This window comes from Dasypus novemcinctus, chromosome 7 (assembly GCF_030445035.2).
Source record: "Dasypus novemcinctus isolate mDasNov1 chromosome 7, mDasNov1.1.hap2, whole genome shotgun sequence".
In the NCBI taxonomy this organism is placed as follows: domain Eukaryota; kingdom Metazoa; phylum Chordata; class Mammalia; order Cingulata; family Dasypodidae; genus Dasypus; species Dasypus novemcinctus.
Genome location: NC_080679.1, coordinates 22,372,040 through 22,389,596, shown reverse-complemented (window position 1 = coordinate 22,389,596; position 17,557 = coordinate 22,372,040). Strand labels below are relative to the sequence as shown.

At 41.1% G+C, this 17,557-nt stretch overlaps 1 protein-coding gene across 3 annotated transcripts in view; it reads right to left on the bottom strand.

Moving 5' to 3' along the window:
• The window catches only part of EPHA4 (EPH receptor A4), a 148,608-nt gene that overhangs the window by 60,563 nt on the left and 70,488 nt on the right, over nucleotides 1-17,557 (bottom strand). For all 3 annotated transcript variants that reach the window (XM_071216105.1, XM_058300045.2, XM_071216104.1), the window contains 2 exons: nucleotides 16,655-16,810; nucleotides 1,154-1,492 (listed from right to left, as the gene is read on the bottom strand). In XM_071216105.1, coding sequence (XP_071072206.1) covers nucleotides 1,154-1,492; nucleotides 16,655-16,810 — 495 coding nt within the window. The remainder of the gene's footprint in view (nucleotides 1-1,153; nucleotides 1,493-16,654; nucleotides 16,811-17,557) is intronic.

Sequence of the window (17,557 nt, the reverse complement as noted above, 5' to 3'; positions counted from 1 at the left end):
CACGCTACACATTTAAAGAGCTGAAGCTATATTCCAGTAAAATACATCATTCTAGTCCCAATTCCGAATCTTCCCAAGTCTTAATATTTTATTTATTCTAGAGAGTTCAGGGGGAAGTGGAAAATAATGGTTATGGACTGGGACATTTGGAATACTTTTCACAATAGCATCAATTAGCACAGATCTTTTATGAAAACTATCGAGTGCACTTACTGAAACATTCATTTAGTAGGAAAGTGCATAAGAGGTGATAGGATTGTTGGCAACTTATAATCATTTTCATGTGATGTTTGTTACCCATGAGAGGCTTACTGAAGGATAAACTATAGGCCTTTTTCTTGCTCCCCTTTAACTCTCCAAAAATAACAGGGAGCCCGCAATGTAAAAGCACATGGTGCAAATGCAGAATGGAAAATTGGCATTCAGAAGTGTGGAGAAGTGTGGATGAGGAGGTCAGGATCTGGAGCCTGGAAATCTATCTTGACCTATAGAATAGTTCCGTGGCTACAGAACGAGTATGAGTTTCAAAGCAAGCTTTGTCAACCACAAAGATAAAACTGCTCATGTAAGCTATTTATTGTTCACAGTTTGGCATGGCAATTCTAGTATAGATCCATGTAGATTATCTCTGAAATTTTAAAATAAAAAGGAAGATCAAACTAAACTTGCTTGGGGAGCAGATGTAGCTCAGTGATTGAGTGTCTGCTTCCCATGAACGATGTATATTTATACTGATTAAAAAGAGTTAATTAGACCATTAAGTTTGGATACCTAATAACCTCTAAATGCCTGATGTCTAACCATGGGCATTGTGATTGAAACAGCAGATATAAATCTCGTACAAGTCAAACATGGGGTGACCCAGTTTACTAGACTATGATTTTCTTTCAGTCGGGCACTGTCTTAGTCTTCCTTGTATCCCCACCATTTATTACAGAGAGCATGTTATACAGCTGGTGTCCAAAAAATATTTGCTGAATGAATAAACATCCTTCTAAGTATCTTTTGTAGTGTAACACTGCCCACAGGTTAAGAATTACAAGCCACGCAATTCTACTTCAACTGAAGAACTTCACCATCATTCATGGATACCACCATAAGCCCTTTCTCTCGATACAGTCAGATCGCACAATCAAGCGGACCCAATTCTTACCTGCTTGGTTGGTTGTCACAGTGACGGAAACCGACTGGTCTGGGCTAGGGTTATACTTGGACACTCCATTCACAGCCCAGATTTCAAACGTGTAATTGGTGTGAGCGAGGAGGTCGGTGATGGAGACTTTGGTGGTCTTCAGGCCGTTCTGCTGCGGGGTATAGTGGACACCACTTCCGCAGGGCCGGCACTTGCTGGGGTCACCTGCTCCACATTTCTTGCATACCACGTTGTAGGAGATGTCCTGGCGGCCACCTGTGTTCTGAGGACTGCTCCATTCCAGGTTCACCGATGTCTCATTGACATTAGAAATCAAGTTGAGGGGAGCAGAGGGCGGCCCTGGAGAAACAGAAAATCTACTATCACACCAAGAACTGAACGCATCCTTCCAGAATCTCTCAGAGCTTATCGAGTTCTCTGCAGCTAGAGGAAGAAAGGAGGGCCCATGTGGCAAAGAAAGCAAAAAGCAAAACAAAACAGAAAGGCCCTACAAAGAACAATATGATGAAGGCTGTGCACGGGAGTGCCATCCTCATTCCTGTGCAAACAAATGTCAACTACTGCTCTGAGATGTGAAGCAATTCTACATCAAATGGACTCTGAGCCCAGGCTTTCCCTTTGAAGTCCCAGGAAATAGCACAACTTATCTAGTCTCAATCTTATCATCTGAAATACGGGTATATGAATTGATTCTAGCTCCTGGGGCTGCTGTGGGACTCCAGCAAATTAATACTTATACACCACTTCTGAAGTTAAATGAAGATCCCCAAGTACAGCCTGTCATCAGTATGGGATAAAATTAAAGAACTGTATAGCATGCCTCTGCAGTTGAGGGTTGAGCTGCATATGGGTAATTAGTAGGAACTGGTTTAACCTGGTTGCAGAGATGCAGCAGCTACAGCTGCTGAGAGATCTCAAGCTATGCAAGGTCTTTTCAAAGCTCCCAGGCCCCTCTTCTCACGCATCAGTTTACCAGGGTTGCCAGTGGCCCTTCATGAGCATGTTCATTTTCACCGATATCAAAGAGCTGCTGAACTATGAATGGTGGCAGTTGTTGTTTTCAAAAGTCACTAATCACTCACAGCAAAGTGGATGGCTTTAAGAAATGATTAAGACTATGGAACCATGATGAACGCTCTTGCTTCCTGGTGGAGATTATCCTTTATATGCCAAGAAGTTGTGACACAAAACTGGAAGAGAAACAGGAGGAGGAGAGAGAGGACATTTTCTTGGTCTGAGCAAGTTACAAAGGTTTAAAAGAACACCTGCCACACTCTAATGAAAGGTATTTACTTGATGAGACAGTTGAAAAACTTACTCTTTCTACCACATTTCTGTCTTCTAGGAGAAGAGCCAAAATAAGTTTTAAAGAAAATTTGAAGTTTCTATCTCTGTGACTGCAGATCGTGTATTTGGAATGTTTGCTTTGAGTGAAATTTGTTCAGTTCCTCAGGAAAAGTTAACTGGAGACCCACAAGAACTTGGAAGAAGTTTTCCCTAGTCCAACCACCATGGACTTGAGCATTCCAAAGTATCCTCTGAGAGAAAATTGAAAGAGGAAACCTACAAATAAGGAATCATTTATTTATTCCCTAGCTCATTATGAATGGCCAAAGATGGGGGGTGGGGTGGTAATCAGCTGAATTGAAGACTTCACCTTAACAAGGTAAGAAGAGTCTCTCTCAAACCCTCCCCAGGGACTAATTATTGACAACCTATCTTATTAAGATAAGCTCCCCATCCTGTGACCCTGAAAGGAATAAGGTGTTACGAAACGTGTTAATGGTAAGATTACCCCACAAGAGCCATTAGAAAGAAAAAATAAATTTCCACCTTGTTTTGATTTCAAATTTATATCTAGGGCCCTTAGTGCAGTGACTGGAATAGAATAAGAACAAATAAATGGTTTCTGAATAAATTAATGGAGTTCTTTAAAAATCAGAGCTTCTAAGAGCTGGATGGGATATTTCAGATCTGAGCAAACATCCTCATTTTTAAAGATGAGGAAACTGAGATCCTGAAAGTGGATCTGATAATCCTGAAAGTTTATGAAATCTCATTAGTGTCAGAGCCTGACTAAAATCCTCCAAAAATCTGACTCCCACTCCTGGGTCTTTTTCCTTCTACCATGGAATCCCCACCAAAGAAATGAACAACAAAATCAGAAGTTTCAGCCAAAGCTTGCTGAGGCCATTGTTTGAAAGGTCAAGATAGGAAAAGGGAGAGTGTATCTTTAACCCTGCTCAAATTATGCAGATTCTTGCCACTATTGAGGACTGTTACTAGTCTGCAGCTAAAGAGGACCATGGCTTGTCTTATAAAATGGGTCAGCCACTTGTTCTTATTTTGTTGTGCCTTCCAGGGTTAAAGAAGAGTGACTCTGAAATCCATTAACCTCTTTGCCAAGGTTCTTGGTCCACTTTCACATGGGAAAATGTGACACAATGAATCAAGCACCGCAGAAGCAAAAAGTCAGTAATTAGTATGTAGGACGGGACATGGCAGTGTCTAAACAGAGAAGAAATGGAGCAGAAAACTAAATGGTCACAGGGCTTGGAGATATAACACTGCCCCGTGGGGGCTGGGGGGTGGGGGAAATACAAAGATGCTGCAGGTTTTCAAAATGGAGGGCTGGCAGTGAAAACAAGGGCTACCCTGTAACAACCTTCTTCCTCAGGCAGTAATTCGTAAAGAACGCCCTGGGGTAGGTCCTGGAGGGAAGACAGAGAACGTGGCACATTCAACTTTGCCTGCAGGAATGGTTTGGTCAATAGCACTACATATACTTTATGTTTTGCAGCAACAGAGAGTGATGGTTATATGTGGACATAGTAGCAGCCGAGAAATTGGATTATAACTAATTGTTGGGGGTAGGGGGAGATGAGATATAGAAAGGTTCATCCAATATGGTTACATCTATGTTGGCCTGGGTAAAGATCCATGCTCCACAAATTAAAGTCAAAACGGTGGTTGCCTTGCATTTGTGGGGTTGTGGTTTTTCTTCTTCTTCTTTTCTTTTTAACTCTTGCCAATTAAAAAATGATAGATCCCGGGAAGCAGCTGTGGCTCAATCAGTTGGGCTCCCATCTACCATATGGGAAGCCCTGGGTTTGTGTCCCGGGGCCTCCTTGTGAAGGCAGGCTCGCCCACAAGCACCGCGGAGCCCGCAAGCACCATGGAGCCCACAAGTGCTGTGGAAAGCTGACTCAGCAAGCTGATGCAACAAAAAGGGAGACAAGCAAAATATACAGAAGAGCATATAGCGAATGGACACAGAGAGCAGACAGCAAGCAAAAAAGCCGCAAGGTGGGGGGGGAGGGGTGGAAATGATAGATCCCATTTATAGGAAGGGACTATCTGTTCCTTAGGAAAGAAAGAGTACTCTTTTCAAGGCAATGAGAAAAGAGTAGTGGCTTTAACACCAAACCAAACGTCTTTCAGGACTGGACAGGCATGCTTAACAGCAGCGCCTTAAAACAGGCACCTGTAGGAATGGCTACAGAGGAAAGAGGCATGCTGAGTCACAGGAGGTCTCTTTCAGCAAATACAAAGCATGGGGGGGTGGGAGGTGGGAGGGACTTTGTCAATTTGTAGATAAATTTCCAATTACAAATATGAGATTTACAACAGAGGGATGACCTTACCAATTGTCTTAATTTTTCTAGTTTCAGTAATAGCATCCTATCTACTGAACATCCCTGGACTTCAGCTTGCAGAGCATTGAGATTGCTTGTACACTTCTCAAAACTATCTGCTTCTAGCTTGCATGTAGGATTGGCAGTAATCCTGCTTGTGGAATTGCTCCAGATGTCAGTTCCTTATTTCTGTTTTCCAGTTTGTCTGGAAATTGTAACAATGTCTTGTCTCTCAAGACAAATTGCATGCCTGTTTCTACCACCAGTTTATGTTCTCCTCAAGAGAACAGTTGTCTTCCTCTTCCCCCAGTGTCTACTATGGTTCCTACTTCAGAGGAAGCTAAATAACTGTTCGATGAGTTAATGAATGAGCAAATGAATGGATGGAAAACTACCAAAGTCCTTCCATACATCTTATGCCCACCTACTTAGAGTGTTATTTTAAGTCTGTGAATGCAGGTGTCAAAGTTAAAAACTGTACTAGTCACCTTTCCACATATGATTCATTATCATTAAGCCCTGCATAGGAGTGCCTCCGTGTAGCTGGTTCCTCTCTTCTGAGACTGGAGGAAACAAAAAATATTCCAGTACATGTTGATCCTTTCCTGGATATTTGAAAGAAGGGGTAGGGAATCTAGAAGGAAAGGAAGAAAACTGAACATGGATTATGTGGGGCATTGGAAGGATATAAGGGCAAGCACCTTCTCTGCCTTGTTTTTATCGCTCTGTAACCAGCCAGTATGGCTGGCAATTTAAATTGTGGGATTCTATCTGTACACTTTGTATGGAGTATACAAAGCATGGGACTATAAAATACACCGAACCATGTGGGTTAACCATGTGGTTAACAGTCCAAATATGACACTATTCTTTCCTGAACTATAACAAATGTATGATACTAATACATGATGCTAATTATAGAATGGTTTATGGAAAAACTATACCAAATGTAAGCTAAGGACCATAGTTAGCGATGATGTTTTGATGATGTTCTTTCACAATCTGTAACAAATGTTCCACAACAAAGCAAGGTGTTGGTGGTAGGGTACTGTTTTGGGAATTCTGCATGTTATGCATGATTATTTTATAAGCTCACAATTTCACTAAAAAAAAAAAAGGTCTTAAAATTTTAATATTGTGGGATGGGTTATTATGACTTCTTTCTCCACCTTGATTTGGGGAAATTATTTATTCAGGCATGAATGTAGAGAAAATGTTATTTCTGAAGAAAATTAATTGTAACACTTTTAAAGGCAGGCTGGCATTTTCCTTATAAACCTTTATAGAACTACATTTTTTTCTTTTAATTTTAACTTTATTTTTATTGGTAAAATTAACACATTTTATAATGATTTTATTTCAAATATTGAAGTGTATAAAGGGAATATAAATGTCCTCCCTTTATATTATTGGTTTTATTTAAAAATCCCTGGGAAATTCATACACAAGACTAAGATTTCTCTCCTTATCTCCATAGTTAACATGTTAAGCTATTTTAATGTTTCCTTATTCAGATGTCCTTCACATTTTCAATATAATTTAGTGACACAGGTATTAGTTATACTCCCCCAACCACAGCCAAATCCTTAGCTTATGAAACCTTTTGAGCAGGCGTCTATAAAGGGCCAGATAGTAAAGATTTTAGACTTTATGAGCCCTGTGGTCTCTGCAGCTACTGGCTCTGCCATTGTACCCTGAGAGCTGCCAGAGACAATTCCTAACACATAGCTTCTCTGTGTACCAATAAAACTTTATTTGAGGCTGAATCTGGCCTGCAGGCTGTTGTTTACCAAGCCCTGCTTTATAGAATTTGACGGGAACAATGCATCCTCTTCCCAGAAAGATGCTCACAGCCATCCTCATAATTTTGCACATAATTCTAGGGACTTCAGGGACATCCTGAGCCCACCTACCTAGCTCGGTTCAAGAACCTCCAATTTGCACATAATACAGCCCAGGTAACAACACTGGCTTCAAAAGTGCAAGTTTCACCTAACCGCATCCACTAAGAAAGGAATGAAGTATGTGAGATAATACGGCCTATTTCTTGAGTTCCTCAGTGTTCAGAAAGAAATGAGCACTGCATTTCTTGCTATTGTGGATAAACTTAATGAACATTCATGTGCTTTACTGGTGTGAAATACTTTCTGCATTGCACAGCAGGTACAGGTGAAAGGTGCTACAATGGGTAATTACTATTCTCTCATGGGATGTCACCTTGCATTCAGTTGACAGGAGTCTGACAGTATTAAGTTGCAAAGAAACTGCAGCCAGATTATAGCAGATGCAAAGGAATATCATACACTGAATCATATTGTATTATATCATAGCGTGTTATATCACAAAAGGAATCTTCCTTAATCAATCATGTGCTCTACTTGGGGAAAAGACAAGCATCCAGCTTTGAACCACTATCTAGAGAAATAAGTGGATATGAAACATAAGTAGTATAACATTTTGTAAGCATAAAAGGAAATTCCAGTTATTCTGCAAATGTTAATTTTCCCCTCCCGTATACTGAACTAAAGTTTAATCTCTGAGTAGTATAGAAAACACACTTCCTGGCTTATGTCCAAGATTTAAAGTAGCTCCTTTAGGGCACTCTCATGTTTCCATGCCTGTGCGAAATCTGCATGAGCCTCGATAAGGTCATTCAAAAACCATCAGCCAACACTCTAGAGTCATAATTATCTCTGATGTGAACTAGGAGTTTGGTAGGAACCATTCCACAGGAAGGCCAGGCCATGGCAGGTGCACACTTGCACCTTCTGCTCCACCTCCACAAGCCTCATAAACTGCACTTGTTCATTCTTAGAGGAAACGACTGGAACTTTAGCAAAAGAGGGAAACTCGCCACGATAACTGCATTTTAAAGTGGGGTATGCCAAAGGGTTTAAATCCACATGAACACATGGTGCAATGTGCCATATAAACTTGTGATTTCTACTTCTTATAACAACTGGATTTCAACATGCTAACAGACCCCAGGACGAAGGGAGAAAAATTAAGTTTAAAACTGACATTGTTAGCAAAACCTTACGCATGCAACTCAAAGACATTGAATTTATTAGCTCTGCTTGAAATTCCCTGTCCTGGCTTTTTTTTTTTTTTTTAGATTTATTTCTTTATTTATTTTCCCCCCTTCCCCTCCCCCTGCCCTCCTGTTTTTCCTGTCTGTGTTGTGTTCTCTTCTCATTTTCCCTCCTCTAGGATTTACTGGGATTCGATCCTGGAGACCTCTGGTGGGGAGAGAAGTTCCCTGTCAATTGCATCACTTCAGTTGCTGGTTTCTGGTGCACTTCACTTTGACTCTCTCCTTGCCTCTCTCATGATGCATCATCATCTTGCTGCATGATTCACTTGTGCGGCGCCCTGGCTCACTACACAGGCATGCGTGTGGGCATGCTTTCTTTTCTTCTTTTTCACTAGGAGGCCCCAGAGATCGAACCCAGTTCCTCCCACATGGTAGGCAGACACTCTAACACTTGAGCCACATCTTCTTCCCTGTCCTGGCTTTTTGAATAGCTGGATCTCAGCTGAAACCTCACCTCCTCATTTCTGACCACTCTATATTCCTATCACATCATCCTTTTTATTTCCTTCTTGTGAGAACCTTAAATTACTATCCTGTTTATTATTTATATTTCTATTAAAACACAAACTCCATGAGGACTGGGATCTTTTCTATCTAACCTATGAGAGTATCCCCAGCCCTAAGAACGGTGCCTGACATACAGTCAATGCTCAAGAAATAGCTGGTGGTATCTGGTGATATCGTCACTGCCATAGCAATTGCGCATGCTGCACGAGCTGACCAACAGAAAGGCAAATGAACGTTAAAATGTTGGGAAAATAATCAGGTCTGTAACCAAGACACAGGGGCAAGGGCCTCGTTCATAAGAAGCTGCGAGAGCTGAGCTCATGTGATAAGAGTGTTTTCAGAGCGATTTACAGACTTTTAAAACTTAACTGATATTTAATCACCATTTTGAAATTCAATGCCTCAGCCTTGAAATTAATTCTGGGTCTGGAAAGAAACATTCCCCCAGAGAGTGGGCAGAAAACATTAAACCTTAAATGATCAATTCCTTTAAGCGCTACTGTCACCCTACTAAAATGTCAAGGCAACCAGGACAAGACATCTCTTCTGAGGAAGAAGCACCTCAGGTCTCGAGTTCCATTTCATAAGGCTTCATTAATCATGTACAACTTTTGGACTGTCAATAATACTTCAGTGTCTTAGCTGGAGAACCCTTCTGATAAGCCTTTGTTGTTAATCTCTCTCTGGCTGAAAGACAGGTTATAAGGCAGAGTAAACAGTTGGGGTATGTAAGTTTGGATGCTGAAATAAAGCCCATGCTTTCCCCCACTGGCAGTTGTATATTCTGCCACCACTAATTGCTTTCTCTCAGTGCTGGCTGCTGTGGGTTGGTTTACATAAAGACTGTAGCTCAGGGACACCTGTTCTGAGCTATCCAAGTAGTCTATAACCTTTTATCATAGCAGTTGAAGTGTTTTAACTGTGAATAGGGCCAATGCAGAGCTGGCCATTATTAAAAAACAGAACCATTTGGTTGTATCAGTCATTTATGTACAAACTTACGAAAACAAACCTTGGTTCCAAGGTTTAAAACGACTCCTTTATTATAGAGATATAAACAATTGGCAGAAAATAATGAAACTTAGCAATGAATTTCTTGTGGACCAAGCTGGAAGGTCTCCAACTTTCTCAATCTAACAGTGCTAAATATCTCCTAGCTTCCCTGCCCTTCATGCTGACAAGGGATAGCATTACTCCTTGGGTGAGAGCCTTGTCTTAACAGTTGTCCTCTCTACTTGGTTCCTAACCTTCCACACAAGAAAGTCATTAGGAATGTCTCAAAGTTTTTTCTTTCCATAGGAGGTCACAAGGGAAGGAAGGCAATTAGATCTTTGCCTCAGCTCATCTTCTGCTGGGCTGTAGACAGCATATAGAACAAGAGTCAACTATGAGAGGAAAATCAAAATGCTGATAGCGAAAATACTATCCACTTCTCACCCCAGGGGAGCTCAGGAAAATGTATAATTGACCCTGTTTCGGGGAAGCACGCTGTGCATAACCACTGTACGTCTTTCGTGAATGGTGTCAAAAGTGTCATCCAGAAATGATGGGGCTCAGTTGATGGGAAAGCCACTCTTAATTATTCATGGTGGTAAAAAAAGTGTAATAATCTGGCTAAGTGACATTGGCAGATTATTCAAACCTTTCCCTGAGGATTAAACCAGAATTCCTCAAATCTATGCATTTTCCAGTTGAATCCACATTGGCCTGTTCATCCCTGCAAAATGTCCACATTGGACCATTTATCCCTATAAAGTGGGAAGTAGGTTAGAGAGTGAAGAGGCGGCTAAAATAGCATTGTTTTCAAGAAGACTCAATGTTATTCGTCCTTTATAAAATACCATGGAGCTCTGAAAAGTTTACAGACAACCAGATGACAAGCAATTGACTTGTGGCCCATCTAGTGCCTTCCTTTATAAGCACACCTGGTGATCCTTTGCCCTCTATCTTTAACTGTCTTCAGTTCCCTAGACATACTTTTTCTATTACAAGTAATCATGCTGAAAGGCAATCTGAAAGGAAGAAACTGATGTGGTTTACTCATGAGTTGAAGTCAGTCCTTGAGCAGCTGAGAATTAACTAGAGAAACTGCCTAGAATAATGGAATGAAGGGATTGAAGTTCCCATCTGTCTGCATCTCAATGTGTTCAGTTGCTTTGGCCCATTTGTACAATCCAGGTCCAATCACATTAGTTGGCTTATCAACTGGCTAACAGGCAGAGTGACCGAACATTCTGAACTAAAAACCAAGCCACATAATCTGGCAATGAGGGAGTTGGTGTCTCTATTGGAGTTTTTGTTTTCCCCCATAATAAATGGAATGCAACATAAAGCTACACTATTACATTACAAATTTGGTAAGTGGCATGAAATTAAGGATTTCCACTGGAAATGTTGGATTCAAGGTTTTTATAGATATGCATTCACAAAAATCATTGCTTGCATGGATGATAAAATGGCCAGAGTTCAATCAATGGCCCATCATCTGAAGCAAAACTTGGGGAAATCTCTAGTCTTCGTTCTCACTCTCTTATTAAGTGGTCTCTTACTAGTGCTAACTGTACTCTCACTGACTTATTCCACAGAGTGCTCCCCATTCCATCATTAAATTATTAGTTGTTTGCAGCTTTCTAAAGCAAAGAAATATGCGATCAGGTTAAAAAAAAAAAAAAAAAAAAGAAGTTTGCTTGGAACTGAAGGTTGCCTTTTATCCTATAGCTTACACATCAAAGCCTCACACTAGACATCCTCCCAAATCCCTTAGCTAGACTGTTGAGTGTGTAAATCTTTGGAGGTAAAGATTGACCTGAACATTAGTGGCTTAATCAAGGGCTGGTTTGAAAATGAATTTGAGATTCCCAAAGTTAAAGCACTTAAAAAATAAATAAAAAACCCTCTCTTTTCTCCTGACCTTGGAAACAAGTAAGGCTGATGTTATTTTAATTTGCATTCAGATTTCAACAACACATTCACACAGCTCCAGTGGAATCCACATTGGGTTTCCACTGAAGATTGCTCATCATTTCATTATGATTCATTATGTTGATAACTGTCACAAAGCATTAGAAAGGAGGGCTTTGAGTAATAGAACTGAAATGGTCATTTTAAAACAATATACTTTCTGAGGAAATAAAGTGGCACACTAATTTCAATTAGAAAAGGCAAATGTAAAGACAAAGTAAGTGATGTTGGTTGTCTGGAGTCAGGCTTTTTCAATTGCTTGATAATCTAAACCTGCAGAAAGCTTTTTCAAATCAAGATCTTTCGTCACAGATTTTGGTAAATTTGCCCTTATTAGCTCTCAGCTCCTCCAGTATAAACTGTCTTAAAAGCTACAATTTTGGAATTTTTCAGGCCATATCTAAGTATCAATCAATCACTCTTTGTTTGTTTGGCACAGCTGACTGAATTATTCAAGGCAGTTTACATGGAGACAGATTTGTGCAGGCCCTTCAAGTTGGCAATCTAAAAAAATAATGTCTCATTTACACAGCACCCCCTGATATAGGGCTCTGAAAAGTTTCATGGAATATTTGATTTGGAAGGGGAGGGGTTGTAATCTGCAGAGTTAAAGGGTATTAATTTCATTAATTTTAAAAAACACCAAAATTCCTGCTAAGAAATGATTCTTGAAATCGAAATTCCCTCACGAGCTTGAAGAGCATCTTCATGTGGTTTTGTGATGGGACCAGTTCTGCTGGCAACATCACCAGAAAACCCTGCTGTCCTTCCCACCTGAGGTACATGTTCTGTTTACATTTCCACTCTCTTGAAGTGACCTAATGGGGACTCTGGAAGGAAAATACTCCAGAGTGTATTTAGTTATCCAAACCAGGTTGGATTTCTTCATATGGGAGACAAGTGAAGCATTCATTTTCCATTAAGGGAGAATATTCGGAACCCGTGAAATAGCTTTCTAGAGTCCCCACTGAACTGAAGAGGAGGCCTGAAAGCTACAGAGGTGGAAGAGAGGGTTTCCCTTTGCCTGCCTGAAAGCCCCAAGTGTGAAAAGAGAGGGTCACCCTTATCCAGCCATCCATCAAGCTGGTCCCTAAATCCTGGGAACCTATTAGAGATGCAGTTTCAGGTTTGGCCTGTGTGCTACTGAAGCCCCAGGTGATGTCCATGTGATTTCTCTGCACGGTAACATTTAAGAAGCACCGTTCTACACAGGTATACTTATTTTCTCAAAAATATTCAGATGACACGTCCATTGAAACACCTTCCTCTGACCCACTTGCAGCCATTTTCATTAACCTAACCAGAGATTCCACCAAAAGCCCTCCCCAAAAGTAAAATGTACTTACTACTAAAATCTCCCCAAGTCTTCAAGCAATGTAGAAGGTGTGGACTTCCTAGGAGTCTCCTTCTAAATTAGCCAATGCTACTTGTATTCACCTGGTCTAATCGTTCTCCAAGTGGACAAAAACCTGATTTTACAAGCCAGTGGAGCAGAGTTTCTCTTTGGTTAGAAGAATGAGCCTCCGATGGCGTGTTTTATTTCTTCATTAGAGTGCCGTCACAGTGAGTGATCCCTAAATGCAGAGCTGCATAAGAATGCTGGGGTTAGAGACAGCATAATGAACAAAGAAGGGGCTGATTATCATGGCTGTCAGCACAAGGGAATTGGGTTTGTCACCTGGCTTAACCAACTGGGAAGAACTGATTAGATGCTGGAATCAGTTTGAAAGGATCCCTGATGTTTATGTTCTTTTCCCTCCCCAGTCTTATCTAGAGACCCTGATAAAGATGGGGGCGGGGCAAGTGGGGAAGGCTGTATTCAGAACAAGAGGTTCTTTGAGAAACTCCCACTGTCCTACTGTGGAGCTGCTCAACAGAACTTTCTGCCACGATGAAAATTCTTTAGCTGCACAGCACAGTATGGTAGTCACTGGCCACATATAGCTATGAATTGTTTAAAATGTGGCAACTGCAAACAAGAAACTGAATTTTAGAATTTAATGAGAAAGACTTTCATTTTAAATAGGCACTTGTGCCTGAAGCCTTTTCTATTGGATAGTGAAGATCTGTGATATTCAGTAGGAAAAAAGAAATCCAGAGGGAGAACCTTAGGTTAGGAACTGATTCTAATTCTGACGCCTAACTGGCCACTCTTCCTAGGGTAAAGTATGGCCACTTCCTTCATCATCCCTATCTTAAAGGAGGTTTAAGAAGCTGAAGTGGTTAATGCTTATTACGTTTTTAAAAAGAACTTTAAATTCAACTCTGTAGAGCAGTGATCTCAACCACTACCATGCTGCGAATCACTTGAGGAACTTTTGCAAATACTGATGCCTGAGTCTCAACCCCTAGAGGCCCTGGGGTGCACTGCAGACATCTGGTGATTTAGCTGTGCAACCAAGGGTAAAAATCCCTGATAGAAAGGCAATGATATTCATTGGAAACCTGCTGTGGACGTAGTTTGCAGAAGGAGGTGACCTGCTTCCTTCCCCAAACTATGATAAATGAGGTGGAAAACAAATACTTATCAGATCCTAATCATGTGCCAGACCCTTGCAGCTCATATTTAATTCTTAAACTCAGAGGTAGGTGATGAGAACCCCATTTTACAGATGAGAAAACTGAGGCTTGGGGAGGTTAAACACTTGGCCAAATTGGTTCATGGTTACAGCCAAGGCTGTCTGACTGGCATGTTGCGGTGTTCTGACCAGCACAGCATTTCCTCTTCATGGAAGCACTGTGTGTCAATTCAAGGAGATGCAACAAACATTAGAGTAAAGCACAAGATCTGGAATCAATGAAGTGTAGAAGAAGGAATTCCAAGAGCATGTGGCAGGAGAAAAGAATCAAATACTGCAATGGTATTTTTCATGGATCTTTTACCAGTGACAGATAAGGCCAACCATCTTGACATTGCTGAAAACAACCAACCTCTGAAAATCGCAAAAAAGGACTTTGTTTTAAACTTCCTGGTCTAACTTAGTAATTTCTTCCTGCATTTTTGTTTGTTTGTCTCCTAGGATAAGGTTAAGAATATGTTCCTACAGAAACAAAATTCTAAGGGCTCAGCTATCAGTCTTACGATTCATATGGCAAACATTGGGCTAACATAGGCATGTGGCAAACTTTGGTGTCTCCCTAAACTCCAGAGTAGCAAGATGTGGTACCTGGGAGAAAATGTCATGCCCTCCTGCCACCAAAGATGACTTTCAGGTTTACAACACACTTATTCCTTTACCCCAGAAGGCTTTGTATGCATGACGTGAATTGAGGGCAATTATCAAAATGTCAGCCTAAAATGTTTCCCCTTAGGTTTGCTATATTGCCTTAAATCTCCAAAAGTAAGAGTGTTGTAGGTAGTGAGGATGGATAGAGGGGGAGAGATTATTTTTAAATGAATCACACAAAATGGAACGTAGATTAAGAAGGATTAAATCTGGGGAGAAAATGGTTGGGTCTTGAGCAGGCCAAACAAAATGGTGACCATCTTGAGAAAGTACTGTCTTTCTGGGTAATCTGAAGTAATTCTATGGAGGAACTAGAAAAAGAAGATGACAAAGACGTTTTGCCTATTTAATGCTACACCTGGAAACAGTCAGACTACACCACTTAATTCTGGACATTTATGATTAAAATGGGGGAGCAAGACAGAGACTCTCCCAGTAAATAGAAACTATGTGAATCTTCTTATTGTGTAGCTCCCTCATCAAGCTGAATGTGATCTTGGGCATGTTCCTTAAAATCTCTGAGCTTGCAGTTACCACGTCTGTAAAATGAAGATACTTCCTTCCTTACAGATTTTTTCCAAGAATCATATGATAAATTTACAGAAAGTGCCTAATATATTATCTGGTACAATTATAAAATTATCATCATCATCATAATTATTATTATCCCTTTTTATGAAAGAAACAAAGGAGTTTTGGCAATTTCAGTGCAAATCTGAAATCTCTCTCCATCTCTCCTTTAAAAGGGGTCCTTGACTGGGCAAGACAAGAACCTTGCAGCAGCCCCAACTGCTCAATTTTTTTTAATTTTTTATCTTTTTTTAGGTCCTGGGGCCGAAAATCGGACTCCTATATGAGAAGCCAGTGATCAACCACTGAGCTACACCAGCTCCCCTAAGTGGTTTTTTCATTTGTTCATTTTTTTGGTTTGTTTTTAGGAGGTACCAGGTATCAAACCCAAGGCCTTATATATAAGAAGCAGACACCTAACCACTGAGCTACATCCGCTCCCCACAACTACTCTTGAAAACCAGAAAACACTACTTTTTGCAGTAATGTTGGCTCAAGGCAGATGAAGTTTATGGTAGTTAGAGAACAAAATAATAATAATCCTAATGACAGTGAAGATAAAATATTTCAAGAAGCCCCATCTCAAGCATTTACACAGTATGTAAACAACATGCAGCTGTTGAGTACCAACAGGCATGAGGTAGGTACTATTAACTCCATTCTACAGATGAGAAGACTGAGGCTTAAAAGGCTGAGTCAGTCATTCAGCTACTAAGTGATGGGGCTGGGGAATTAAAAAACACAGCAAAAGGCTGTATGCCTAGCAACTACACCATGCTCCTCTATACACAGACACTGGCGGAATGAGAGTCCCCACCTCCTTACTGTGGTTGAGGCCATGCCCATTGTGGGTTGTGCAAGGCCAAGATCGTCCATGGAAGGAATGGGGATGCTCAGGAACACTGTGAGAAAAGATTTCTCTACTGCCCTGCACACCACCCTGGCTAACCATGTCTATTCTTTAGCACAGCATTTATTAAGTGCCTGTTGTTCAACCAGCATTTAAGACCCAGGCCTTTGTTATGAATACAAAACCATGAGGGACGAAGGAAGAGGTGTGATGACAGTGCAAGCTTGACCTCAGTGCACATTTGGCTGCCTCTCTGCAGAACTGAAACGACTTTCCCTCAGGCGGTCCCATCCACATCACCCAGCCCTCTACCTGGATCTCTCGCAGCTGTCAAGAGTCCCCAAGAGTCCTCAACGAAATGGGAAAGCCTTTTACAAATTCCAGTCTCAGCTCTAATTATACTATCAGACAAGCCCTGAACACTCAATCCGTGCTCCACAAAGTAGTCTGTTGGCAGCTGTGTGTTTTGAAGGCAACCAGTACAGTGAAAAAGACCCTTTGCTTTTCGTAAGCATTTGCCGGGTTAGGACTGAGGAAAATGCATCTTCGATCTAATTTGCCCCTGGCATGGTTATCCTAGAAGACCCAGCAACCCTGCTTAGTAGCAATGAAACCTGCTGGCATTACAGAAACGTTGAGACAAAGCAGTCAACTTACGGGTGCAGGGCATGGAAGCAGCATCGTTGTCTGCTCTGAAAAAGCCTCGGTCACAGGTGCAGGAGGTGGCGCCTTCCCAGACGGAGTAGCTGTGGGGTGGGCACTTGGCACAGGAGGCATCTGCAGAGAGCGCCTTATAATATCCAATTTTGCAGGCTACAGGGAAGGAAAATAAAAGACACACACATAAACCACAGCTAATACAGCAAAGCTCAATGCAAAGCCCACCCCTTGATAGGGAAAGGTGATGATGTGATTTCAAATCACTAGTGATCATCTGGCTCTGATGAGCATGAAGCAACCGAAACTATTAATTGATTATGACCACTTTCCGAGGGGTTGTTAACATTCCTAGTCAGTGGCAAGGAGCCTATGGAAGGATGTTCTTAAAACGGGTGATCCTCAAGTAAAAGCATAGCTAACCTTTCCTGAGCTCATCCAGGCCCCCTGCTTGGCACTTTGTGTGCATTCTGTTTAATTCTTAAGCTTTCCTTCTCCAGGAGCTCTGTTATTAACTTTACCTTACAAATGAGAATAACTGGCTTCGAACAGTTAATTGCTGATACAAGACCACGCAGTTGGTGAATGTCAGGGATGGTCAACTGCCTGCAAAGTCTGTACTCTTAGCCACAGGCTATGGAATCCTGGAGCACTTTCCCTAACCAACCAGTTGGAAATGTATCCTTGTGCTAGCAAGAACTTAGCTGGTGATTCTTTCCTAATTACAGCTACAGAGAGAACCAAAGGGAAAGATCATAAAAGTGTCCAGGTGTAAAAGATAGCTTTTCTAAGACACACAGTTTCAGGGGAAAGTAATATAAACCACTTCCTAGTGTTGATTCTGGAATAGAATATGCTAGGATATTTTTTATTTTTTTAGAACAGCAGATATTTTTTAGTTTA